Below are 27,297 nucleotides of genomic sequence, written 5' to 3'. Positions count from 1 at the left end.
ACACATTTCATAAACCTAGTTCCAAAATCCCCATCAATACCACACACATCTCCTTCAATTTTCCTAGCTATTTCGTAATAAAAAAATATTATACAGTTTCGCCTTAAACGCACTCAAGAATGCCAGTATCGCCCAATGTTATGAGCCTGTAATCGATATTATTTTCAGTGTCGTCTATTACTTTTGCGCCGTGTTTTCATTCTGGTTTCAATTAAGCCCGCCATGTACGCCTTGTTTATGTTTTGTTTGCAGTGTCGCCGTTTACTCTCGCTGTGTTTTGATTTCGATTTCAGATGCGCCCATCACTTTGATAAACAAAAACACAGGCGTAATCAATACAGTGTGTGGTTTTGCATGAGGTGAAGTTTCGTCTTCTACAAATTTGCGTTTTTTGGATAGTTAAATTATCGAAAGGGGAAAAGTTCAAGTGCAGTGAATAGACAATCAAGCTACAATTTCACCGCTATAGTTTCCTAAATTGTGTACATTTTGTCAGTTTCGCCTAATTCGCGAATCTTTCTAGAAATACACAGCTGTCAATAGGGGAAGGGGTATTAAAATGAACACTTAAACGATATCGGCTTGCTTTTAATGGGAAAAACGATGAATTTGCGATAAATCATCAAATAATGTGCAAAAATCCCCTAAGCCAATTGACTGGAACCTTACAAAAGTATGAACATTAAATGCTCGAAAGAAGGCAAATTCTACTGGTGCTATAATAAAAGCGCAAGTCGCATGATCGATTTCTCTTCATCGATCCTCTATTCTGTGAATAAAGGTGACAAGATGCGGGTTTGTTAACAATTTTTCACTACAAGACGCTAGGAAGTAATGCAGTCTTGCGTCCTGAGGTGAAACAATGAATTGAATTTAGAAATTGATCAAATTGTGCCAATATAATATTAGGGACTGAGGGTAATATGCCCATGATGAGGAAAATAGCGATTAAGATGTGAAAAACATGTTATTTTTATTATAATCGTATATACAAATAAGTTCTCTATCAAATAGTAGAAACAACATCCATCCATTTGAGTATTTCTAGGGTTAATAAATCAATCAAAATACGCGTGCTTATGGGTCATCCATAAACCACGTAGTCATTTATTGGGGGAGGGGAGAGATTCTACCCAATGACCACGGTCAATACAAATTGTAAATTTTGTGTATGGATAAATGACTACTAGGGGGAAGGTGGGTCTAAAATTGGGAAGAAATAACCGCGTTGTTAATGGTAGCCCCTTGTGCATTTCTGTGCTGTCACTCCAATAGAGCTTAGTGACATTTGAACAGACATAGACTAGCATACGCTTGTCATACACAGCTTGTTTTTGTTTTCCTCAAAGAAACTTGCACACGCTTTCCAGACTCATCAAAATGCATATGGAAATATTACCCAATTTGAAAAATTTACACCCAGTTTCTGGATTTTTTTCGAGACTGAGTGCATATTGTTTTCCTCTAAGGTTCACAACTATATCTACACTAGGGCACCCATACCATTGGGCGTGATAACCATTATAGGGCCTAAGTAACATGAGTGATTTCTCTTCATCGATTCTTCATATATTCGTCATCAAACGTCAACATCCCACCGCAAAATCGCTAGTGTTTGGAGGGGATTTTAACCTCCAAATTGCCAAATAACCTCCAAATCATCACCTCCAAGTTAGTTCTAATTTCCTCCGTTATATGAAATATGCTGGCGCGTCGATCGTCGCAAGTTTATCGTTAAACAGTCAATAATGCATACCTACAGGCGTTTGTTCTGATGTTATTGTTCAATAATAGATACATGCTGATGCGAAAAAATACATTTGTAAGATTCTAATTTGCGCGTTACTTCGTGGCATTACGTTTGGTAGAATTCGAATTCAACAGCTGTTTTGGTGTTATGAAATAGGGGGGTGAGGGTTTTGCCCCTACGAGTTGATTAAAGTTTAGGTCCTTCGATAAGTTTTTCAAGGACAAAATTAAGATATTTATTGCACGTATTACAAACTACGTATTCACTGTCATAGTTTGCAATACGTGCAATAAATATGTTAAATTGACCATGTGGGTGGACCATGTGGGAGTTGAAATCCCAGAACAAATTTCAACAAAGAAGACAGCCACTGACTGCTGTCGTTTAAAAGTAATTAAGCATAACAAAACACAATCATTTACGAGATTGACTGTTTAACGAGAAACTTGCGACGATCGACGCGCCACAATAATTCGTGGACGGAGGGTATTAGAACTAAGTTGGATGATTTCGAAATTTTGAAGTAAACATCACCTCCAAACACTAGCGATTTTGCGGTGGAATGTTGACGTTTGATTACGAATTGTCTAGAGGACCCAAACACTTTAACGTTTAAAGATCTGATTTCGATGATTACGACATCGAAACTTCAACAGCCATTTTTCTGTTCAAAACTGAAAATGTGTTCACTATGTTTCGGTTGGAGCTTGGAGCTGCTTTTGAAAATTATCGAGTTGATGACGGATCCTGCCCCCTTAAACAAATTCTCGTCATTCTGTGTCATCGGCTCAAAGTTTGGCGTTCCCCACAAAAGTAGAAAAGAGAACATTACAAATGTAACTAGATGTTCTGTGATATGTCTACTCGCAGAAATTGTCCTTTATTTATTAATTTGTTTATTAATTATAACTAGTTCTATCGCACAACATCAGAGATGTTAATTAACGCAGCTACACGAATTAAGACTAAGACAGCTAAATTTTCACATACTTTCATCGTCATTAACATATTATGGAAATGTTCATTTTATGTTGGTGGTAAAATACACGAGCAAAACAAACATTTTTGTTTTTTTTATCACAGTCCTAAAAAAACATCTATGAATGATTATAATCCCTTCGAAAATAGTTCTAAAGGTTTCTGATTTGACATCATTTCATTACGATATTCACCTCATTGAAAAACCTCAACATCTCCGTGCCTAAAATTACATCAGTTTTAATTTTTGAACGTGGTTCTGACTTCAATTTATCTCCGTATTAACAAAAACACTCTTATTTATGCTCTAAATCATCCGTGCGTAAATTTTTTTTTTGAAATTTGTTGTTCATGCGTAACAAGTTCGGTGTTCATTTTACCATCCTGTTCATTTTTTCACCCCTTCCCCTATGACAAATGGTAAACAAACTTCATGCTGTTACACACATGTGACTTAGCAATCTGTATGTAACATAGCGTGTTATTTGTTTCTTTGCAACCACAGATTCAATTACAATGTAACTTATTCATTTTGACAGCTCTAGGTTAAGTTACATGCAAGTAAAACTGCAACACCTATGTAATGTAAACAAAGCGTAAGTTACAATGTAATAGTTTGGTAACCAATCATCAATAAGATATGCTACAAATTATCTGAAATGCAACGGTCATGTAATTTGTTTTATTTTTATAAAATATTGCATTTGTTACCAGTGCTACTTGGGCTGTGCAACTTCGATTGCTCTGGTCAAATGGAGTAGCAACTACGAATTATACGGTCATTTATGCTCTATGCTAATGCTCAATTGTTCTCTTCGCCGTGGGCGGTTTTCGTAAAGCTTTTGGTCTCTAAGTTGTTGATGCAAACTTTTAGCATATCAACGTATCTTTGATATTTGAACGACAAAAAGTTTAAGGGGTTGTGTGCAAGACACGACCGCAGTGTTGACGTTGGATAACCTTAAGCTGGTTCAAAAAGGATATGGTTTCGAAAATGGTCTTAATGAAGGTCCGATTATTTTGGGTGGTTTTACACATAGTTCAGTTTATCGCAGCATATTTCGATTACTTCAAAATTGGTTAGAATGAGATAGTGATATTTTTGTAAGAAATATGATTCAAAACAACTCATACTCTTGGAGGCCCTGAACATCTATAAGGGCCCATTCACAAATTTCATAACGCAGGGGGGGGGGGTTACGGTTCATACAAAAACAGAACAATATCAATACAAAAAGCGTCACAAGGGGGTGGGTGGGTGTCGAAAATGATCAATTTTAGCGTTATGAAATATATGAACAATCCCTAAGGGTACATCCCTATGGGGTTATACGAACTGGTGACGAAGGACCACGATGATTAATGTAACCGAATTTGATGTCGTTCTTGTTGCTCGTTTTGATTTCATACTGTTTTCAGTGTTCGAAACTTTCGTAAATATTTATGCATATAACGATTTTCAGCCAAGTGTACGTTTAATCATGTCCCAAATTTACATTATCTTTATCTGATGAACGTGAGTTCGTTTTGTATAAATTTTACAATTTGGTCAATCATTCGTCATATTTATCTATGAAAATGGGAAATTCCACTTCATAAAGAATATTCAACAAGTTTGAAACCTCGAGCTATTTCACAAGCCAAACGCTCGATTTGCCTAATAATAGTGGTAATGGTATGCAACGGGCTTGATTCTTGACTGCACCACAGATGATGAGTTTATCCAGAGCCGAAATCTGGAAGTGCAGGTCAATCTAAAAATCTTAAGCGATTTCACAAATCTGGGAAATGGGTATGTGCCAATAATGAGTTGGGTTAGAATTACTTGAAAATTGCGGAAAATGATAATGCGTGAGAAATTAGTCGAACATGAATAGTTGGAAGGGTTGACATTTACTAAATATTCAATGGTAAGCTATTGATAATCAATAGTTTTCTTTAGTATGAAGGAAAATTTCTGATCCATGGGTGCCAAAATGACGAAAATTGTTCAATGAGAATTTTTTTTCAAAAGCATTCTGAATGTGTCGCAATTTTGTTACATATGTTCTCATTAAATATGGCAAGTCTAAGAAGCTGTTGGAAATGCCACTCTATTTTACAATCGTTGTGAAATGTTGAGTACTCACCTCGACGGCACTGCAGCAGCGTCCGCGAATACAGTATCAAATTGTCGTGCCATCAATTATTCATGACAGATACAATTTTGTATAAAGCTGTGAGATTGATTGAGGAATATGAAATGTAATAAGGTCGGAAATATTTTTCTTTTAACTCTTTTCAACACATTTGATGGCCCTGAAAATAGCCGATGGCTTCGATGCTGTCACAGATGAATAGCACTGCGGGATGTTATCAGTTGATTGCCATGGTCAATTGGGGATTTTTCAACGCAAATATATAAATTTGAGCAAATTATTTGTTTAAACGACGAACCAGCTAAATGTTTCGTGGCGTGGATAGCGCACAACACCAACGGGTTGTGGATCACCGGGCATAAGTCTAAATCTGGAAACGATGCTCACTCTTGAAATCTTGAGCGATTTCACAAGTCCGACGCTCGATTAGCAGCAGCTCCTCGGATCAGCAACTCAGAGGGCTTCTGGTATTTTGTTTCTAACGGGTTTGCTTCTTGACCACCGATACTAAATTTACGATGGCTTGGGCGACGATGGCTTGGGCGCTTTTCTGAGCGGCAGTAGTTCGCCGCTCGGAGAAGCTCCAAAGCCATCGTCACCGCCGCCGCAAATCAACCTTGCGTCTTCCTTTTCCGACGACACAAATTGAACTGTGACGCGGGTGCAAAGGCAAAGCGAAAATGACTCACCCGACCGTGTTCACAGTCCGACCGCAAAAAGAAGACTGAGGGAAGAGGCAGGACCGGTGCGCTTTTATAGTGGGAAGCGATACCGCCAAAAATGTGCTTGAACGTGATTGGTTAGATAAGAAAGGGGTCAACGTATTACAATTTTTCAATAGTTTGTTGCCAATTATCAATACTGTCCTTCATTTGAATCAACGCGTAGATAAATTTCCGATCAATTGATGTATAAATATTGAAAATTTATCGATAAATGGTTGAGTAATCAGCGGTTAAAACCTGACCACTTCTCGTTACATACTCAATTTTCCGTTTCTTGGAATTGTACCCCCAACAACATATTGCCGAAGGACGGTATCCAACATCAAAAAATTTGGCTTAGGCCAGGAGTCGAGTCATTTCTTGGAAATACTTTCTCATGGGTTTATTAAAAGGGAAAAAGATTACTTGGGTTTTGATCTACTTCGTCGTAAGCGCTATTATTCGTCGTATCAAACTTAAAATGTTCCACTACGGCGGATATTCAAATCTACTTGCAACCAACAAAGGTATATTTTCCATGTGTAATTTTATGAAAGCTGTTTTGGTTCGTCGTTCACCGAAAATGCAATAAAACTACTTTATTGCGATAAATAACTTCAGTTCAATTAATCACTCTGCACTGTTTCACCAAAATCGCATGGACGAACACTATCCGAGCGAAATGCTTAGCGATTGACCGAGCAACACCGCTTTACGATACAAGTTTCTTCCCGCCCCCATGTGTGACTTACTTCACCGAGCATTTATTTTCACTATGCAAAACCTTCGCACTTCTTCTCTTCCACCGCGTATAATTGAGTATGTAAACTATGTTCAATCCGTGGTACTGAGAAAAACAAGCTTGTGCGCATCAGTGTGTGCGCGATGTTCGGCGTAGAAAATGGTTCATTTGATTGTGTTGTTTCCGCTACACTGTGAGCAGCTGTCGTGATTGTTCGGTCATAAGGAATTGTGTTTTTATGTTTGGGCTGAATTTAGTTGACGAACAATGAATTTTAAGGGGACACGGGAGACCGTGCTATTTTCCCTATCTTTTGTCTCACTCTAACAATTATCATCAAAACTTTGCCGAAGCAAATCTCGAGTTTTAGTGAACCGATGAAGCTGAAAATTTAATCGATTGTGCACTACATGTATAAAATATAGTGATAAATTTTTCACATCCATATATGGAGTGGTATTTGAGATCTGCTTCTTCAAATGGATAGGATGATTATAATGACGTCCCGTGCGGCCTTAAAGGAAATAAATATATTTCGTCATGATGAAGGAATGGAGAGAGATGCCTTCTTCTTCTTCTTCTTGGCATTAACGTCCCCACTGGGACAGAGCCTGCTTCTCAGCTTAGTGTTCTTATGAGCACTTCCACAGTTATTAACTGAGAGCTTTCTTTGCCAAAGTTGTCATTTTCGCATTCGTATATCGTGTGGCAGGTACGATGATACTCTATGCTCAGGGAAGTCAAGGAAATTTCCATTACGAATAGATCCTGGTCTCGACCGGGAATCGAACCCAGACACCTTCAGCATGGCTTTGCTTTGTAGCCGCGGACTCTAACCACTCGGCTAAGGAAGGCCCCAGAGAGATGCCTGTAGATCTATATATTCTAGTAAAACATTTTGTTATAGCGTTGATTTGTTGTACCTTGACCACTTACTATCCAGCTTTTTACGCTAGCTTGCCATAAATTGTGAATCACCCCCATTTTACCTTTCTTGCTTACACTATATTTTTTTATATCTAAATCGTAGCAAGCTTAGTGATATGAAAAGTATTGTAAATCGTCAACAGACGTCAGAAGTGCTTTCAGGAAATGAAAATGGAAATAATATTTATTTTTTAAATAAATTTTTACTCGTCTTTTTAGGTTGACGAGAGGCGGAAGCTAATAGCAACAAAGGGTTATGAATTGAAGAGCTTATTTCATTCGGAATTTTTCAGTGAACAATATAATTTCTGTAGATGCCACTGGAAGACGGAAGACAGACCTTTGCTTTTCGTTGACCTAACAATTACAGAGAGGATGTGGAGGAATTGGAAAAGGTTTTTTTTTATAGGCGCTCCGTGCTTGTGGCCACTACTGTGCCGGACTCTGTTGATCAGAGTTGGGGAAAAAATCTGAAATTCATTCTACAGTAGCTAAACAAAGCCAATCGCAGTCAGCGAAGCCAGTGAAACTCACGCTTATCGCTACTGTAGGCAAAGAGCCTTGAAAATTGTAAAAAACCCGTTGCTAAGGGCAATCCAAAATTACTGTAGAAAAATGTTCTATTTCCCGCTGCATTTCCCGCATTTAGAGCCTTCAATGACACTCACGAGGTAGAAAATTCATGCACCCAACATAGGCTACTTGATGAGATTCACGTTTTTGAACTACTGTACTGGGAAAGCCGCGTGATTTTCGCGAAATTCAAGCCTACTACTATTACCATTCCCAGCACTGCTGTTGATCTGTAGCTTCTTTATCGATACAGATCTATTTTCAACTTATCTATATTTACATGTAGTTTCACTCTCTCCTACTCTTTTACTCTCACACCGAGCAGGTAGGAGAGAGCTCTGCTATTAGTGAGGCTAGCTGCCTGCGAAGAGGGTCAGTTTGTCTCAGTCACCATCTGATACTGACGGAGGATGGATGTGCTCCCCAATGCACGGTCCTCCGTGAGGCGTCTTCTGGTGGCTGGACGGGTTTTTTTTTTCGTGGAGGGGCTGGGAATCGAACCCATGACCTTCCGCTTATGAAGCGAAAGCGTAACCTCAAGGCTACAGACCCCCCTTGGAAAACGTTATCATGATCGACATATGAAATTTGATGAATCATACAACTCCTCTAGATGTAAAGTTGTTCATTCCATCAAGCTTTAAACTGTTCTCTGTCGGTTATTACAATTGGCAATAGCAGAATCAATGAGAATGACTTATTTTTTAGGAACAGTGAAGGATGACCTCAAGTCTATCGATTTGTCTTAAAAAGGGTTAGATAGTCCTGATTAAATCGAATGTTCAACGACAGTCTTTGAAGCGTGTTGTGAACGCCCCAGAATTTATTTTGCGTTTGTCATTTGTTTTATGCAGTCATCGATATAACATTATTGAAACATGGAGCATTGGAGAACAGTATGGTAATATGGTTGACAACTAAACACATATTAAAAATATTCTTTACGATCTGTTTTGTAAGACTAAATTTGTATTACTTGTACTTACACCAAACAATAAGCGGACTGATTATGTGTATAAGAAAGATTAAAATCGAACAGTTTCCCTAAAACGAAAGGTCTGTAAAAGTCTTGAAATTCCAGGAATCTCAACGGAGGTTTGTCATACATTCATTAATTCCAATGGTTGGGGACGGATCTGGTGTAGTGGTTAGAACACACGCCTCTCACGCCGAGGACCTGGGATCAAATCCCATCCCCGAGATAGTCACTAAAAATTTCAGTGACGACTTCCTTCGGAAGGGAAGTAAAGCCGTTGGTCCCGAGATGAACTAGCCCAGGGCTAAAAATCTCGTTAATATTGATAGAAAAAAAATTCCAATGGTTTTATATGGGTTCTAACCTAAAACAGTGAAAGAGAAATATGTTATTGAGAATAGTTGAACTTATAAGAATAGAATTATATTACGGAACAGGCAAAACAAACGTGAAAAATTCTTGAGACTTAAATCACCGTCCACTAAGATCTAGCTATGAAGAGTGCAGGCAAAAAATGTCAAAATCGAATCACCCCGACATTCATCAAAACATCGGCATGTCATTCTGTAGTATCCGCAACTCGGAAATATATTCGGCTGATTGCACCATCAGCCAAATTATTCTTTCGCTGCTACGCACAACATCATCACTCCACAACAATATTCACTCAACTGAATCTTGTTACAAGCGTGTGCTAGAATAAGGGCGTAAGTCGCATGATCGATTTCTCTTCATCAATTTTCTGTTCTGTGAATAAAGGTGACACGATGCAAGTTTGTTAGTATTTTTTGCTTCAGATAGCTTGGCAGCGATACAATCTTGGGTCTTGAGGTGAAAAAAATCTAACAAACTTGCATCTTGTCATCTATATTCACAGGAGAGAGGATCCCATGGGTGGCTGTCTTGGTAGTGTCATTCTCAAAACACACCCAAGCCGTTCCCATAGGGGACGTTAGCCACAAGGAAGTGACGTTTCAAGTAATACTGTTTCATATGGTATGCCCTCTTCAACATCTAATCCAATTTCTCTCGCCGTTCACTTACGGTACCTATCCATCTAGTATTCATTGCTTTCTTCTCCATGCTCCCTCTTACTTCGAGCAAAATAGACCGATATGCCGATAAACAAATTCAAAATATAATTATCACGGTCGATATCTTTGTATGTAAAATGAAAAAAATAGCTGACATACGAAAGAAAGGGAAAAAATAATAGTTTTTGGTCGTATCAGTCACATTCAAAAAGTTTTCCAGGCACCTGGTTCCATCCTTTTGGTTAAATTGTCCATATTTCGGAAGTCTTCCAGACACCTGGTTCCCTCAGTAAGTGGCCATTAATTGTTTGGTTAAGCTTGCGACATATTAATTTTCAAGATTTTACAAATCAAGTATGTTGAGACTACTTATGTCAATCATTTTTGGTCGCATTGCCCGGACACCTGATTCCATTGGAAAATTGTCCCTAAATGGACAGATAATGAAACAAGGCTTGCAACATAACAATCTTCAAGATTTTACGAATAAAGTTTGTTGAGGACTATTTCAATTGTTTTTGGTCACATTGTCCACATTCTGGAAGTCTTCAAGACACTTGGTTCCCAGGAAAGTGGTCATACATGAACCGGTTATAGAGCACATAGTCTTTAACACATTTGATTCGTAAAATCTTGAAGATTGATATTTCGCAAGCCTTGCTTCATAATCGGTCCATACATGGTCACTTTCCTGAGGGAACCAGAGCCCGGAAGGCTTCCGGTATGTGGACAATGTGAACAAAAGTGTGGTTTGAAATGAGCTCATTCCGTGAGCATTTCCAAAACTACGTTTCTAAAGCATTTTGTAAGTGGAACATCATACGGGAAAAAACCTACCCACTGCACCACGGAATAACTACGGAACCATAAGGCCAATATCATATTCTGTATGACATATGGAAATTAAGGACGTGATCAGTTCCATTGAAGATTTACGGTTCCATTGAGTCGTTTACGAATGCTCAAAACGTATCAAGGGCTAATGATCCAATGAGATTGAGAGATCGATCTTAAGATTCCGTATGGAGCAAAACCGGAGTTTAGTTAAGTTTACTAAACTACTTGACTAGTATCTTGGATCTGGGCTTTTCCGACGGAAAATTCCGCAAAAAAAAAGAAGGGGATCATAAAAAGATTCTTTTGTAGCTATCTCGGTTCCAGGAAATCCATTTTGTTGAAAGGGTCATTTTACCAAAATGCCATAGAGCCAAAGGCAGTGTAGCCGAAAAATGACACAAGTGGGAAACTGAACCTATGGATAACATATCATAAACAAGGATGATATGAGCCATATGTTATGAATGAAACCGTGCAACTGTGGGTCTTCCAGGAGAATTGCCTATGTTAACATAACTTCCTGCAACTTTAATTAGATAAAGTATAGCCTATTTTTAGCGAATGTTAAATCTCCTATGAAAAGATTTGAATTCATAATGATTACAATAACTGTTACAGTTTTACTCGTAAAAAGGCTTATAATCAAAAGAAAAAAATCATTGCCATCCTGTATACTATACAGTGTATAGATTGAAAAAGCTGCTTGTAAATCCGGAAATTAAACGTAATCAAAGTGAAAAATCGAGTTGGATCAGAGCGGAACGCGTATACGACAAGTCGAGTCTAATACACGACACTGAAGACGGTCTTACAGTGGAGGTCGAAATACGCGTATCTGTCAAAGGATACAAACTCTAGTGGAATTAAATGGTATAGAGTAGGTGTACCTGTTATGGCCATAGTGGTTCCCTATTTCGCCATACGTGATAACTTGAATGTCTCAACATTTTGAAAAGTTTTTTTGTGTTTTAGCAGTAAGATATAGGATATATCTTGTTGTTACATTCGAAAAGATTAAAAATTTGAAAGTTATCCGAATTTTGCATATGGCCAAATAGGGTACCACTATGGCCATAACTGGTACACTTTCCCTAGTACTAAATTCGGTTTTTCATCTAATTAAGTTTGTACACTTTTCTGACTTGAGACTGTTTGAATAAGTTTTCGATACTTCTCTTTTTCTGATTGGATTGGATCTACGGATCTACCAACTACGCTCTCAACAATCAATCTCGCTAACAATTTCTTCTTCTCTGCAAAACCGATCGGATTTGCAGACAAACTTTTAAGTGAATCGCTTGATTGTCGCTATGTTAGTACTGTTTTTCAAATTTCAAATTATTATTAATCCTCAGCTACGAGTTGCTTTATCACCGGTAGTTCTTACGGAATATGCTAACAGATCCTTCGTTGCACAACCTGCGTACGTCCGATCACCTGTCGGATAGTCGACTGGTTTGCATCGATATCTGGTTTAACTACCAACGAATACCCTTTGAATAAACCGACCACGTATGATCTTACTCACCGTGTAAGATTGTTGTTCTCGAACTCCGATTTGCGGAACTTGCGTTGTTTTGGGTGGTTCATCACTGTAGAAGAGGCACCTGAATCCTAATACTGCTCCCCCATACGATAGAACAATCGACCCTCATGTGAAATAATTAGAAACGAACTGTTGAGAAAGCATCCATAAGTATCTAAGAAGCACAAAGCTGCACAAATCTGATCTATTTTGATAATATGTGTGAAAACATAAAGAAAAATCGATTTTGTGCTGATTATGCTTCATTTTTTCTCCAAAAGAGCTCGATATTATGTGACTTCATTTAAGCATTCATGCAAATCATAACTTAAATCAAACAAAATATTGACTTTTGGGTATAAACATTATTTAGTATTCAATCCGAAATCCGAAAAGTTCCTCACGTACCGTGAAGGACAATTCAACTGTTACATTTTCTATGAAATAATTAGCGTTTGCATAGAAGACATAAGCATAGAAAATATCGAAAAAGTGTAATGCACATTTTCTCTTTGTTAGATCGGGACATTATCGCCAGAAGTATCGTCGCCCTCTCCAAGGAATCCGAAGACGTCAGACCATTGTCGTTGTCACTGTTCCGAATTGAATCACATACACACATGTGGGAAAAGCGGAAAGCTATTCGAAAGGTGCTAGTAAATCTTCCAACGAGATACATAGGTGAAGACTTCCTTTAATTTCACATTGCAATCAGCTCAACATTTCTTCTCAATCCAGGAAGAAACTTCATTGCAATCATTACTACGCAAACCATGGAATTGGTCATGGAAATTGCCAAAGAGCTCCGAATGGTAACCCCACTGGCACAGTGGCTTTATGTAGTATCGGACACTTCGGCCGATAGGAATAACATTTCCGCCGTCCATCCAATCATCAGCGAAGGCGACAATATCGCATTTGTATACAATCTCCGGCGAAACGCCCAATCTTGCGAATCGCACATGCTGTGCTACGTAGAAAATCTGATTACATCGTTGGTCCATGGACTGTCCAAGTTGATTCGCGAAGAGAAAGCTGTCTACGGACAGATCGCCGACGAAGAATGGGAAGTCATCCGAATGACGAAGGCTGAACGGAAAGATGAGATACTTAAAATCATGAGAGTATTCAGCGAGAGATCGAATTTATCATAGACACGTGATACTGATGATGTTTGATTTTACAGAGTGACCTGATTGGAAAGGACAGCTGTAACGAGTGCTCAATGTGGAAAGTGGAAGCCGGTGAAACCTGGGGCTACACTTATCAATCGGCGGCGGATGAGCTCCTCACTGGAGTAATGAGCACCCACAGGAAACAGATCTCATTGCTGGACGTGGGATATTGGACGCCTCAGGATGGATTCATCATGCGAGATAATATGTTTCCTCACGTGGCGGATGGTTTTAGAGGCGTTCATCTGAATTTCTACAGCTACCATGTAAGCAAGTTTTTTTGATAGCGTTATATATGGATTTAAGATATTTTGTCAATTAGGCAGTGATCTTTTTGTAATGGGTTTCTTAACAAATTTACTATGAACAGAATCCACCGTGGCAGTTTGTGACATACAACGAGAGTGGGCATCTTTCGCTATCACGTGGTGTTGTTATGGACATTCTTACGGAGCTGTCAAGGAAGCTGAATTTCACGTTCAACATATTGATCTCCCAGACAAACTTGGAGTACATTGGCAATATGACCGATGATGCAAATAATACGGTAAGAATAAATGCTTTGTGTTGTTATAAGTTCATAGTACAAGAAGGTTGGTCTTTTAGATCAATAGAGATGCTCACAGTATAACAACGGACATTCCAAATGAAATATTGCGCTCACTGATGGACAATAAGGTAATTCAAGATTTTTTTTCAGAAGTGCTTGACCTAATGATTGGATTTCAATGTTCCAGATTCTTTTGGCAGCGGTCGGAGCTACAGTAAGTCCAAAGCAGAAGAAATACGTCAACTTTACGACGCCTATCAGCATTCAAACGTACAGTTTTATCGTGTCTAGACCAAAGTATGTACACGTAGAAAACGTAATTGATTTATTGAATATAATCCGTTCAATGTTTTACAGAGAATTAAGCCGAGTCTTTTTGTTCCTGTCGCCGTTTACGATTGATGTATGTATTCAATATATTTCATTGTCGTTTGGAATCACAAATAAATCTTCTATTGCCTTCTAGACGTGGTTATGTCTGTCAGCAACCGTGCTTCTCATGGGACCGTTTCTGTACGTCGTTAACCGCTTGAGCCCATTCTATGAGCACCACGGAAGATCCAATACGATTGGCTTGGGAAAGTTGTACAACTGCTTTTGGTATATCTACGGTGCTCTACTGCAACAAGGTAAGAATAGATGTACACTCTAGTAGACGAACATCTATAGACAATTGAGAGAAAAATAGACAGTTAATCTTATGAACGATCATTGTCCCAACATCATTCTACTGGCATATTTCTTATTATAGACATTATTTGCTCCAACTTTTTGTAGGATGGGTTATGGAAAATTATTTATCATTATTCTGTGCTCTGAGAGTATGGTTTCTTTCATCTGGACGTCTGTGTATGTATTATAAGTGCATCGTCGTAGCACTACTTCCACCACTTCAATCGCGACAAAGAAATCATCTTAATCGCTATACGATACATATGAAAAACATGATGAATTGACAATGAAAGTCCTTAGTTAAAAAATAAGGCAGAGCATTCGGTAAGAAGAAGATGTTGTGGAATCTCTTGCCGCAGTATTATAAACATGTTTTTGCTCTTCAGAACCTCCCAAAAGTTCACAAAAAACTGGTTGTTTCATCGATACTTTTCTACATAATAGAATATGGTTTTTCACAAGGTGTGAGCTAATAAGTAGTAACATTCATACATTCTACACTGTTCTTCATCTTCCGTGTTATGTCCCAACCAGGACAGAACCTTTTTCTCAGAAAAGAGTTTTTATGGACAATTCCACTTACTGAAAGTTTCCTTTGCCAATTGCCAGCATTAGGATACTTTATGCCCTGGGATATTGAGGGCATTCCCATTACGGTAAATGAATTACTCGACCAACCAGTAAAATTAGATGTAGGGTAAGTGACCCATTAGTTGTGGGTGTCCCTATAGTTGCGGTAGTGTCGTTTTCACTGATTCTATTGCATTAGCCACACAACCGACACTGCCAATCGACGTATTGGCTTGTTGTTACACGAAATAGTTGAAAAAGCGTTCAAATTGCTGTAAAACTGATGAAATATCAGTGAAATTGCTAAAACTTTCCTTACTCGTACCAAAAGTTGCGATAAAGTGTACCAATAGTGGAGGCATTATGTTTCACTGATATGCCGTTGGTTACTGCGATGAAATCATGTTTCTCATTAAGTCAATATTCGTTACTTCCCGCTACAACATTAATATGCACATGAATTTAAGCAGTTAATTGAAGTTCAATTTTGCATAGTACCTCCACTATTGGTACATCTACCCTAGTACCTAAGCGGCTTTGAAAGTTTTCAAAGTCATATTAGGGCATCCCAAGTTCTGGAGAATTATCAGTGGTTTCCAAGGCATCTCGAAGGGCTTCCGATAAGACCCAAAGCGGCTTTCAATGGGTATTACCGGTTTTTGGAAGTGTTGCCGTGAGGTTTTAAAGGGTTTTTAAAAATAAAAAGGAAATCCCAAAGGATTCTTAAGAAACTATTCGATGGTGTCTAGGATTTCTTATATATTGTTGAAAGTTTTCAAGTGGTTTAAAAATGCTTTGAGAGTTTCTCAGGGTTTCCTATGGAGTTCCTAGGTGTGTTTGAAGGAAAAACAGTATTTCAAAAGTATCATCCGAGATTCTGGAAAGAGTTCTCAACGAGATTTCAAGGGTTGCCAATAGATTATCGTCATATTTTCAATGCCTTGATAGGCCTTAATAACATTTTTGAAATGTGAACCCTCGAAAAATTCTTTATAATTTCAGGAAAACCGTTCGAAAACACTTGGTAACCTCTAAAATCAATTGAAAACATCTGAAACACTTGTTAGAATTCCTATAAACTTTTTTGAAACTCCTTGGGAATTACAAAATACCATGAAAACTTCTGGTAGCCACTTGATAATCCTTGAGAGTCTGTGGGAAAATTATAAATCCATGAAAACTTCTGAAATCCTCCTCAAGCGATACCCCTTAGAATGGTTTAGAAACCCCCTCTAACAAGGGAAGGTCACGATGGTGTTACACGGGGTTTCCAACCGGACTATTTTTGTTAGATTCTACATGTCGAAGTATGAAAAACCCCAAAGCCTTTCGGGTGATGGACCAATGGTGTAGCCAGGAAGGGCTCCGAAAGGATCGATACCTCCCCGAACAATAGGCCTTTTCATGTGACAGGTTTGTCAATGCATTTGTTTACATCGGTGAAGGACCGGTGCTAACGCGAGGCTGTCATTTCCATAAAAGAACTGTCAAAAAGCTTCCCGATCAGCTGATTTTGAACGTCATGTGAAAAGGCCTATGTCTCCTTTTGCATTGGGCACCCTACTGTAACCAAGATCAAGACAATACACTGTTCCTGCTCTTGTCCATCTTCTCACTCAAAATTCGAATAGACCACCGGAGTTCCACCAGAAATAAATCCATGATAATTTATCGGTACCATTGATCGGATCTCATCGTAGCCATTTATTCAACGATCGTCGAAGGATAACAATCACTGCGCCTTCATTCATTTCAAGTATCGATATTTGTGTGAGTGCAGTCATTTTCTCACCTGTCACTGGCAGTGTTTCCAGTTTAATGACGCTTTAAAATGGGCTACGTTTTTATAATCGACGGTCAATATTATGGAAACTTATTGCGCAGTAACCATGACCTTGTCTGAAGTGGTGTGCACTGTGCAGTGGCTTCTAGAGATGGGTAAAAAGAATCGGAGCCATTCAAAAGATCCGGATCACTCAAAAGAACGAGAGTCGGTTCATTTGATCAGCACGGATCAGAAAAAAAAGTGACCCGAAAAACAAACGAATCGATTCTTTTCTACTAATCTCCTTCGTTCCTTTCTTGGCTTTATTATAACGCTTGACACGTGCCTTGCTATGCGCGCCATGGCTCACATGCAAACACAGTTTGCTGCAACTTTGTACTCTCAGCATACACAATCAAAGAACCAATTTGTTCCGCCCACTTGCATATAGGCATTTGAAGATAGAGAGAAAAAGTGTACACTCGTGAGTATCTGGGGCGGAATGTAGAATGAGAGAGCGAAAGATACAAAACCACGGCGCGTGTTGCGCAACAGGGAGTAAACCGCTTTTTTTCCTTTCGCTCGGTTCAGCGAGCGATTCGGATCGGAGCCGTTTTGCTAATCTCTAGTGCCTTCTGTAAAGCAACTTTACATTACAAATGCGTTCCTTTGTGGTATATTTGCGGATATGCTTCTGCCTTAGGGTTTTGCTTGTTGGCCGAGTTGAAATTAGTTTCAAGGAGGATTAAACAATTTTTCTTCTGCTGTTCTTTCACCAGTTTCACGTCGTTTCCAGCTGAGGGATCGGAACACACCCAAGCGAACTCATGGTGAAGACTCCGTCGGCATAGATTCGTCTAACTAGAGTCCTCCAATGGTTTTCCAGTGGGATACAATCGGAAGATCGAGCAGGCCAGGGAAAACCTTCGATTTTCTTATCCTTAATCCACTTTATTGTCTCAGATTTTTTGTGGATTGATGTATTTTCTTGCTAAAAATCAAATGAATTCACGAAAAACGGCGTTTGAAGGAAATTGGGTTTAATTTCAGTACTTTAATGTAAACTTTGCTTTTCAGTTTACTATAAGTGAAGGCCTCGGCTACAGAACGCGTCCCAAACCATGTAACTTCCTCCTCCAAAATTTCGTATGTGAAAATGAATCTCTTTGTTCTTTAGATCACGCCAGTACGAATTTAAATCAGGACCATCGAGGTTAGCCTTCTTGTCATCACTGAAGATAACCTTTTGACAGAAAGATAAATATAGTTCAGAATTTCACACCGAAACCATAAAGCAGTTATATCTTAGAAAGCTTTATAATGTTCCAGTCCCGATCCATGTGTTCTGGTAAATTCGAGTTTTGATGTTTTGTGTTCCTGCTTCAGGCATTGTGCACGCACCATATAACAACGCATAACTTTGGGTTTTTACCAACACCTGCAGAATAGAGACGTTTAAATCAAGCTCAGCTTTGATTTGGCGATGGTATTTTTTCAAATTTTATGAGGCGTTGTTTATTCTTCTCTTGTCGTAACTTTTTAACTTCTCTTTTATTGTTTTCGGATACTTTTTAACATAGTTAGATCTTTTAAAAAATTTCCAATACGTAACACATTGTGAGCATTTGATTAATGCTCTTGTCAGTGTCTTAATACGCTAGTATTGCAGCTTTCTCTCGTTCTGTAAGATTATTTCCTTTTGTCATTGTTTCATATTGACGTTTAAACGAACATGGAACAACATTCATCCAACAATTGAAAGACCTTCTTAAATGAGCTGGACACTAAAAGATTCATTTACCTCTGCTGAGAGCTTCAAACCAGGCTATCAACATGGATGGAGACACCATCTTCTATGGTAACAGAGGGCTCGATTGGCTTGTCAGATGAATCGAGCCCAGAACATCCAGTCTACTGTCAATCGCTACAGTTGACCTATGTCCTATGTTTTAGGTGTGCTTCAAACTGAGCAGATTGAACAAAGATGCCAGATTATAATAAAAAAGCGCAACAAAAATTACATTTTTGAGTGTCTCAAGGATCAAATTATGTGTCTCTAGTAGATTTGGGGTTGCTGAATCTGATGCCGTTCTCAGAAATTTCCCAGCACGTCACAATTTTTAGCTACAGGTCGTCAAAGTTGTATAAAACATTAGTTTTATTGATATTTACCCGAAATTTGAAGTATATTTTATCAAACTTTTTTGTGATCTCATCTACCAAGCATGCAACATAGGACTTAAACTTTCGTTAAAGATATATTTTGGTTGAAGTTCACGAGTAAATTTAGAGTAAACCGATTTTTTTAACATGCTTGCATTCTCCATACCAAATTCTTCGTTTCTCTTATATGGCAAAATACAATACTTTTCTAAACTATCAAAAATACTTACTTTTCCGCATCTAAAGTATTATAAACTTTGATGATAAGTATTGTTATACACATAAAGTTTGAATTCTGTGGCAAATTAAGCAAATAAATTGCCTTACAAGCTGGAAAACTTGCATGCAAGTTGGCTGAAATAGTAATTTTTTGCATTTTCAACAACCAATATCTCAAAAACTAGACGTGCTATGATACTTCTGTAAACGGCAATGGATTCAGCAACCCTTAATTAAGTAAATAGAGGTTTTTTGATGCTAGAGACAAAAATGTGTTCCGCAGTGTGATCGGTTTGAAAGATTGCTATACTCAAAGAAAAAAAAAAAAACATAAAAAGAACTTTGCCGCAAGTTTTGTCTTTGAAGCATAGGTTATCTCATATCTTTTTGACGCAGTGTATACAAACTTTCAATTAAAATCAGTGCTAATATTGAGCATGAGCATGAGCATAGATGACCGTACAATTCGCAATTGCTACTCCGTGATTGACCAGAACAATCGAAGTTGCACAGGGAATTTATGAATGGGGCTTGGGATTAGCTTACCATTCTTCAATGTGCACAAATCGAGAGCTCAAATTTTAAAAGTCAATAACGGTGCCGACCGCGTCCTTACGATCATCGGGGAAGGGAAGGAATGTTAGTTAGACAACTGTTGTTACTAGAGACCGAGTATACCTCTGCATCTCCACAGTTGTCATGGAAAGGATATTGGATTAGTGGGATAAGGCAAAGATCTGGGAGTCACCAATGGTTTGTGATGCGATCCATGATATAATCACGCCTAATCGGATTCGCGAAATAACTCGAAAAACGCATTGCACCCCGAAAAAGTGTTCATCACTCGCCCACGTAAGAGCAAGTGACTCGATCAATAGATCAAACACCACTAACGATCCGCGGCGCTTTTTCATTTCACTACTTGACCTATGCTCAACATGTTTGATCCTGCCCTCGCCCCCGCAGAAGCAAGTGTCAAGGTCGGAAGATCAAACCATTCAATTAAAATCAGTGCAAATATTCATTAAAAAGTGTGAAGCATACTTTTTTTCCATTGGAAGTGTAAAGCTAATAATAAAAAATATATTTCTTTTTAAATTCACTTCTGGACCACCTCTCATATTGTTATGCTCTAAAACACTTTTCTTTGCACTGTTTACATTTACTGGTCAACAATTCCCCACCAAAATTTAAAATGATGTTTCTTACCCTTTATTTAAAGTACCATATTTCCAACATAGAGGTAAACATTTCAGAACCCTTTTGATAGTTGTTCAATTTAATTGTCTACTAAGCATACCACATGAAAATTTAAGTATCTGCTGATTTTTTTTCCGCAAGTAAGGTCCCGAAAACAAAAACCGGTCAAGAACTCCCCCCTTTCCCCTTTATCAGCCTGTGCATTTTATGATGCCTGAGTTGAAAATGGTTTATGGCTGCTCAATCGGAAATGGATTAGCAAACTGGTGAGCTCGTTTCATGTTTTTTTTTTCCATTCTAATGAGTAAAATATGGTAGCACACAATTTCGTCTTGACAACGATAGGAATGTTGCGTTTTTATTTTCGTTCAACAAACTTCGACTGGTTTGTCACTTCAAGTGTCAGCATTATTTTCTTTTTTTTTTTCATATATACTCAAACTATTAATTTACTAGCATATCCAACATATCATTGTTCATCATGGTCTAAGCTCTTTTCAACGTGATTCATGTGACTCAACGATATTCCCCATTTAAAATATCCCTTCTAGATACCTTTGTGGATATGCAGCGGTAAACTCGTTCTCCGAATAGAAAAAGTTCTCTTCTTCTTTCTGGCGTTACGTCCTCTCTGGGACAGCCTGCTTCTCAGCTTAGTGTTCTTATGAGCACTTCCACAGTTTTTAACTGAGAGCTTACTATGCCAATGCCCATTTTTGCATGTGTATATCGTGTGGCAGGTACGAAGATACTCTATGCCCTGGGAAGTCGAGAAAATTTCCAACCCGAAAAGATCCTCGACCGGTGGGATTCGAACCCACGACCCTCAGCTTGGTCATGCTGAACAGCTGCGCGTTTACCGCTACGGCTATCTGGGCCGAAAAAGTTACACTCTGATATTCCTTCCCCTAATCCTACAGGAGCGCATGGACGTAACCAGTGCCGTGATTGGCCCTGTAGGCATTGAATCATGCATATTGAAGAAGATTACTGACATCGGCCGATCACGGAATAGCAACCATTGATAGGTGTAGTCAGTCTAAGATAAGCCTTCGGTTCCAAAAACCAGCTTAGTTATGAAACCATAACAAAACCTGAAATGTTCCCAGACCAGGGACGAAAAAAATCATGCTCACTATACTCAATTCACTGACATTTGTGCCACCATCAAAGTAACCGCACCACCTCCAATATGATTATACCGATGAAGATGGCGCAAAAGTAGATGGGAAAAACAAACAACGATGCCCGTGTGTCGTTGGTGTTTTTGATTATCAGAAGCAGAAGAGTATCAGTTTTAGAAAATTGATTATCAATGAGGTTCATATTAATTAAAAAATATGCTGCTATACGGGTAATGAACGATCCGATGCACGGAATCGATTATATTGACGCGTCTTTAGTGTGTCTCGTTCTAAAATTACAACTTCCCGAAGCGGAATGTAAAAAAAAGTCAAACTGGTTAGAATGAATATCAATTTTTGTTTCCGATAATCACAAAGCGGTTGAGTAGCAGCAGGTTAAAAGGAAACTGACAATCTTGCGCAAGTGCTTTTCCAATCTTTGTTGTGTTGTCATGGTGAGGATAAAAACAAATAAAAATCAACGAAGATTGTACCCTGCAAGTATCAATGTAGGCGAGGGTAGATTGAGTATTTTCGTCCCTGTCCCAGACAGCCAGAATGTACACTGGTTATTCTGTCAGGTCATTTGCATTTGAATTACATGTGGAATAGAGTGACTAATAATTGTAACAAGGTGGCCCATAATAGTGTCAGTAGTGTACATAGAAAATACATTCCAGGTAAAGTTCAACATACGAAACTGCGGGTCCAGGGCAGCATTTATATTAAAAAATTGTTAGCTAAGTTTTATGAATAGCGATAAATATTACGAATATAATATTGCTGTTTGCGTTTGACGTGCAAACCTTGGCTAAACGCGCTTCAAATGCGGTAACACAAAGCAATCAAAGGATACTTGGCAACCAAGATGCAATGCACCGCCAACCTAGCAAAAAAAAATCAAACTTTGACATCGCCTTCCTTGTGAAAAATCTTACCGCGTTTGGTCTTCCCGCATTTGATATTTGCATTTCAAACGCACACAGCAATATTATAAAAGTGCAGTGTAGTTAGTGGATTCCTAACGGAATCATAATAGCATGAAAAACAGCGAAATTTCGAGCAGAAGTGGTATAGGGGGGGGGGGGGTTGCTACATAGCAAAGCCATGCTGAAGGTGTCTGGGTTCAATTCCCGGTCGGTCCAGGATCTTTTCGTAATTGAAATTTCCTTGGCTTCCCTGGGCATAAAGTATCATCGTACCTGCCACACAATATACGAATGCGAAAATGGCAAGTTTGGCAAAGAAAGCTCTCATTATTATTAGCTTTATTAAGGAGATTTTCAGCCCATGGCTGGTTCATCTCCAACAGAAAGCTCTAAGTTAATAACTGTGGAAGTGCTCATAAGAACACAACGCTGAGAAGGCGGCTCTGTCTCAGTGGGGACGTTAATGTCATGGAGAAGAAGAAGAAGGTATCTGGGGATCTTTAAAACTTCCCCGTTCAATTTTATGGAGTATTATCAGAATTCAGGGATTCCTAGAGAACTCCAGTGATTCATAGCAGAATACTGTGGATTTTAAGCAGTATACCGATTATTGCCAGGGTTTGATTGAGATTCATAGCAGGATTTCGTTCGGGACTGAGTTGTGTTTGATCCTTCGACCTTGACGCTTGCTCCTGCGGGGGCCGGCGATGAGGGCAGGATCAAACATGTCGCGCGTCGATCGAGTAAAGTGAAAAAGTGCCACTTTCGATTAGTTCCTTTGGATCTTCCGACGTTGACGCTTGCTCCTGGGCAATGCGTCAAGAAAGCCCGAGCAGTCGTCAGTTGTTTTCCCTCTCGGGTCGCCCACTTATTTTCTCTGAGTGCTTTTATATAGCCGAGCAAACGAGTGAAGCTGAAAGTGGATTGTTGCTGCTCAAGGATGACGGATCAATTGGTGAGCTCGTTTCATGCTACTGTTTCTAATCTATAAAATATGTATAACTTAACTTTTGATCGTTGCAACGGTGAGACGTAAATATGATTTTTCAAAAAAATATGAATGGTTCGTCACTGTGAGTGTCGACATAAACTCTGATTCATAAATTATTTATGTCTATTTTTTTTATCCAAAACACCTTCTTTGAATGGTTCGACACTTCAAGTGTAGACTTCCGAAAGGTTCACTTTATTCAACAAACTTTGAAAGGTTCGTCACTTCAAGTGTCGGCATAATTTTTCTCTACATAGATATTGTTCATATCAAATGAAAATATTATATTTACATATAAGCATGTTTATATCTCACAAATAATTATTTATCATGGTCTAATCGCTTATCAAAGTGAATCCTGTGACCCAACGATCCTTCCCATTAACAAACATCCCTCCCAGTAACCTTTGTGGAGATGCAGAGGCAAACGCGGTCTCCGAATAGCAAAGGTTACACAATAACATTCCTTCCCCTGCAAGGATGTGGCCGGCGTCGTTATTGACCATGTATAAATAGAGGCACTGAATTATGCAAACTGAAGAAGATTATGGCCAATCCCAGCCGAACTTCTAGTTGATTATTTGTGCATTTTCACTGACTTCGGTCAATCACGGAATAGCAACCACTGATATGTGTAGTCAGTCTAAGCTAAGCTAAGCATAGCAGGATTTCGTTCGGGACTTTCATTAACCGAGTGGTTAGAGTCCGCGGCTACAAAGCAAAGCCATGCTGAAGGTGTCTGGGTTCGACTCCCGGTCAGTCCAGGATCTTTTCGTAATGGAAATTTCCTTGACTTCCCTGGGCATAAAGTATCATCGTACCTACCACACGATATACAAATGCGAAAATGGCTCTCAGCTAATAACTGTGGCAGTGCTTATAAACACACGAAGCTGAGAAGCAGGCTCTGTCCCAGTGAGGATGTAATGCCAAAATAAGAAGAAGAAGTGGGATTCTGTTGCTTGGGGAAACTTCAACATTTTCGACGATTTCCCTGAGAAATTCAATAATTTTGTGCCAAATCTTAAGATGTTTTAGCCGTATCCTGTGAATTTCTACTACTATCTACTTTAACAACGGGAGCTTTTCGAAAAGTCATGATCATTATAATTAATATGTTTTCATTGCAGGTGGTTTGTATCTACCTTATGCTGATAGTGGGCGTATCATTATCGGAACCTGGTGGTTGGGTAAGTCCTTGCTGATATTTTTCTCAAAAATTTGTCATTGATACCTTCTACATCTCGTTTCAGTCGTGCTCGTTATTGTCACCACATACTGCGGCAATTTGGTCGCGTTTCTAACCTTCCCCAAGATTGCCATCCCGATAACTACTGTCAATCAACTGATCCGTAACGAGCAGGGAGTTTCGTGGAGCATCCGTCGGGGAACGTTCCTAGAACAGTTCCTGCTGGAAACAGACGATCCCAAATACATCAAGCTACACAACCATGCCGGCTATGTTTCGGAGGAATCGGAACAAATGGTGGAGAGAATTAGGACTGGTCGTCATGTGCACATCGATTGGAGAACCAACCTGAAGTATCTGATGAAGAAGGAATTTTTGAAGAATGACCGATGTGACTTTGCGTTGAGTGTGGACGAGTTCTTGGACGAGCAGATTGCGTTGGCCATGCCGAAGAATAGTCCCTATCTGGAGTTGATCAATGCGGAGCTCACAAAGATGCACCAGTTCGGGTTCATTCAGCGATGGTTGGGGAGCTATATGCCGAGTGAGGATAAGTGCTCGAATGCCAGGAAGAGTACCGAGGTGGAGAATCATACGGTGAACAACGACGATATGGCCGGGTCTTATTACGTGCTGGTGATTGGATTTTCTATGGGGCTTTTCATGTTCGTGTTGGAATACGGTTGGCGTTGGTATAAGAGATCTAAAGAAGAGACATTACAACCTTTCACTGAATGAAGAGCTAAGGACGGTGCTGAAGGAAGAGTTGCAACTGTGTGCAGTAAGAAGTTGGGAAAGTATTTGAAATTGATTGTAGTTTTAATAGTGGTAGTGCTTTTCTGCAAAACGTTTGTGGTTTCGATGTTGTAGGAGGTTCTAGAAAAATTGCACGACGCACGTTAAGATTGACAGCTCACGAAGACGGGAGTTGAAAACCATCGTTAACCCGACCAGTGATGGTGCTTCAAGTCAAAAAAGAGAATCCATTAGACCCGGCTGGTGGTTGACCGAATGAGCAAGTAAGGTACATTGACGTTATGCTTTAAATGCCATCTTCAGCTGAAAGTGAACGAAAATAGTCGGTTTAATATGTATAGCGCACAGAAGGAGATTCTGTCACCTGTTGAGCAACGACTGAATACGTCACGATGAGCGAGAAGATCTGCGTTCAAGCGGCCGGCGGCCGGTTATGCTTGTCATCAGCCGGAGATTTCCCATCCGGTGGGCGTCGACAAGAGGATGACATAATAGTAGGGAAAAATTTTCGCTGCATGAGAGAAAGAACGAAGAAATTCATTCTAGGATCAGCTGATGCTAACAGTTTCAAACCGATGAAAAAAAAAATCAGAGATGAAACATTAGAAGATTTGGTGTCACAGTATAAAGAAAAAAAAACAAAAAATAAATCGTCGTACTAATAACTAGAAAAATAATAAAAAAACTCAACACACGTTTGAGAATAATTTAACCGTCTCAGCGTTCTGCGATGACGATTGAAACATGTTTGGCTGGTGGCCACTTTAAGCCGCATACCCAAAAAGTGAGACGATATTACCAACACCGAAACAGTTTATTGTTGATAGAAAAATGACGTGAATCAGCATATCATCACGAATGCCAAGTAAACATCAGCTTCGTGATCTATTGTGTCTAATGAGACTATTCTTAGTATCCATTTGAAATATAATTAACACGGAGTGCACTTAGAGAGACGACAAAACAGTCATTCAAGAGAAACAATCTGAGTGTGACATGATTTGCAATGTTTTAGCTACAGAAAAAAAAAACACCAAATACATTTGTTTGCACAGGAAAATAATCATTTCAGAAGGCTATCCGATGACCCAGAGGCCATGAGAATTGCCCGGTATTGTTCTATTGGTAAACGTTTTATCGACACGAGCTTGCTGTTTCTGCTGAGACCATTAATTTTGTATATTTTTGCGCTACATCTGACGTGACGGCATGGAAGCATGTGGAAATCTGAGCATTCACAACTTTAGCTCATATCGAGGGATTGTGCTACTTTTTACCGAATATCGTTTTCCTGAACGTCACTTTCAAGAATGATACTTTTCCTCGAATAGTCACTTAATGATTCGTTACCCCGGAAAGTACAGCAGTTCAATGTGGTAAAAATGCGGAAACAAAGAAAAAAAGTTATGATTTCGTATTTCTCATGTTATGAAAATTCAGCATTTACAAAAGACATAGAATCGTGAATCATTTTGCTGTAACGCCAGCTGTAGAATGTAACGTTTCTGAATTTTTAGAGGGAGAAAAATGTCAACTTAAATAATCTAATCATGAATAAAATTAATTTGTGAAAACATAATTTATATAAATGGATTTAGTTTATGATTCTTATTTTTTACATGAAGAGTGGTGATTTCGGTCATTAAATTATGTAGCAGGATCTGCTATTATGGTTACACTACTTCATGAATTTAGATACCTGTTATTTATGATTTCGGTTTTGCTGATAAAAAGAGGCAAGTTGGGTCATGAAATCATGGAGCAAGAGATTGGTATCATAAACTCATTTCGTGAAAACAAACATTACATG

At 38.9% G+C, this 27,297-nt stretch overlaps 2 protein-coding genes across 8 annotated transcripts in view; one reads left to right on the top strand and one right to left on the bottom strand.

Moving 5' to 3' along the window:
* The window catches only part of LOC5565799 (ionotropic receptor 93a), a 28,544-nt gene extending 2,922 nt beyond the window's left edge, over positions 1-25,622 (top strand). The window contains exons 5-14 of the mRNA XM_021849523.1: positions 12,704-12,865; positions 12,923-13,308; positions 13,371-13,625; positions 13,730-13,906; positions 13,966-14,037; positions 14,097-14,206; positions 14,267-14,312; positions 14,376-14,538; positions 24,673-24,732; positions 24,796-25,622. Coding sequence (XP_021705215.1) covers positions 12,704-12,865; positions 12,923-13,308; positions 13,371-13,625; positions 13,730-13,906; positions 13,966-14,037; positions 14,097-14,206; positions 14,267-14,312; positions 14,376-14,538; positions 24,673-24,732; positions 24,796-25,469 — 2,105 coding nt within the window. The 3' untranslated portion in view covers positions 25,470-25,622. The remainder of the gene's footprint in view (positions 1-12,703; positions 12,866-12,922; positions 13,309-13,370; positions 13,626-13,729; positions 13,907-13,965; positions 14,038-14,096; positions 14,207-14,266; positions 14,313-14,375; positions 14,539-24,672; positions 24,733-24,795) is intronic.
* The window catches only part of LOC5565800 (CBL-interacting protein kinase 18), a 68,183-nt gene that overhangs the window by 24,618 nt on the left and 16,268 nt on the right, over positions 1-27,297 (bottom strand). The window lies entirely within an intron of this gene.

This window comes from Aedes aegypti, chromosome 3 (genome assembly GCF_002204515.2).
Source record: "Aedes aegypti strain LVP_AGWG chromosome 3, AaegL5.0 Primary Assembly, whole genome shotgun sequence".
NCBI lineage: Eukaryota > Metazoa > Arthropoda > Insecta > Diptera > Culicidae > Aedes > Aedes aegypti.
This window is presented reverse-complemented; position numbering and strand designations above follow the sequence as displayed.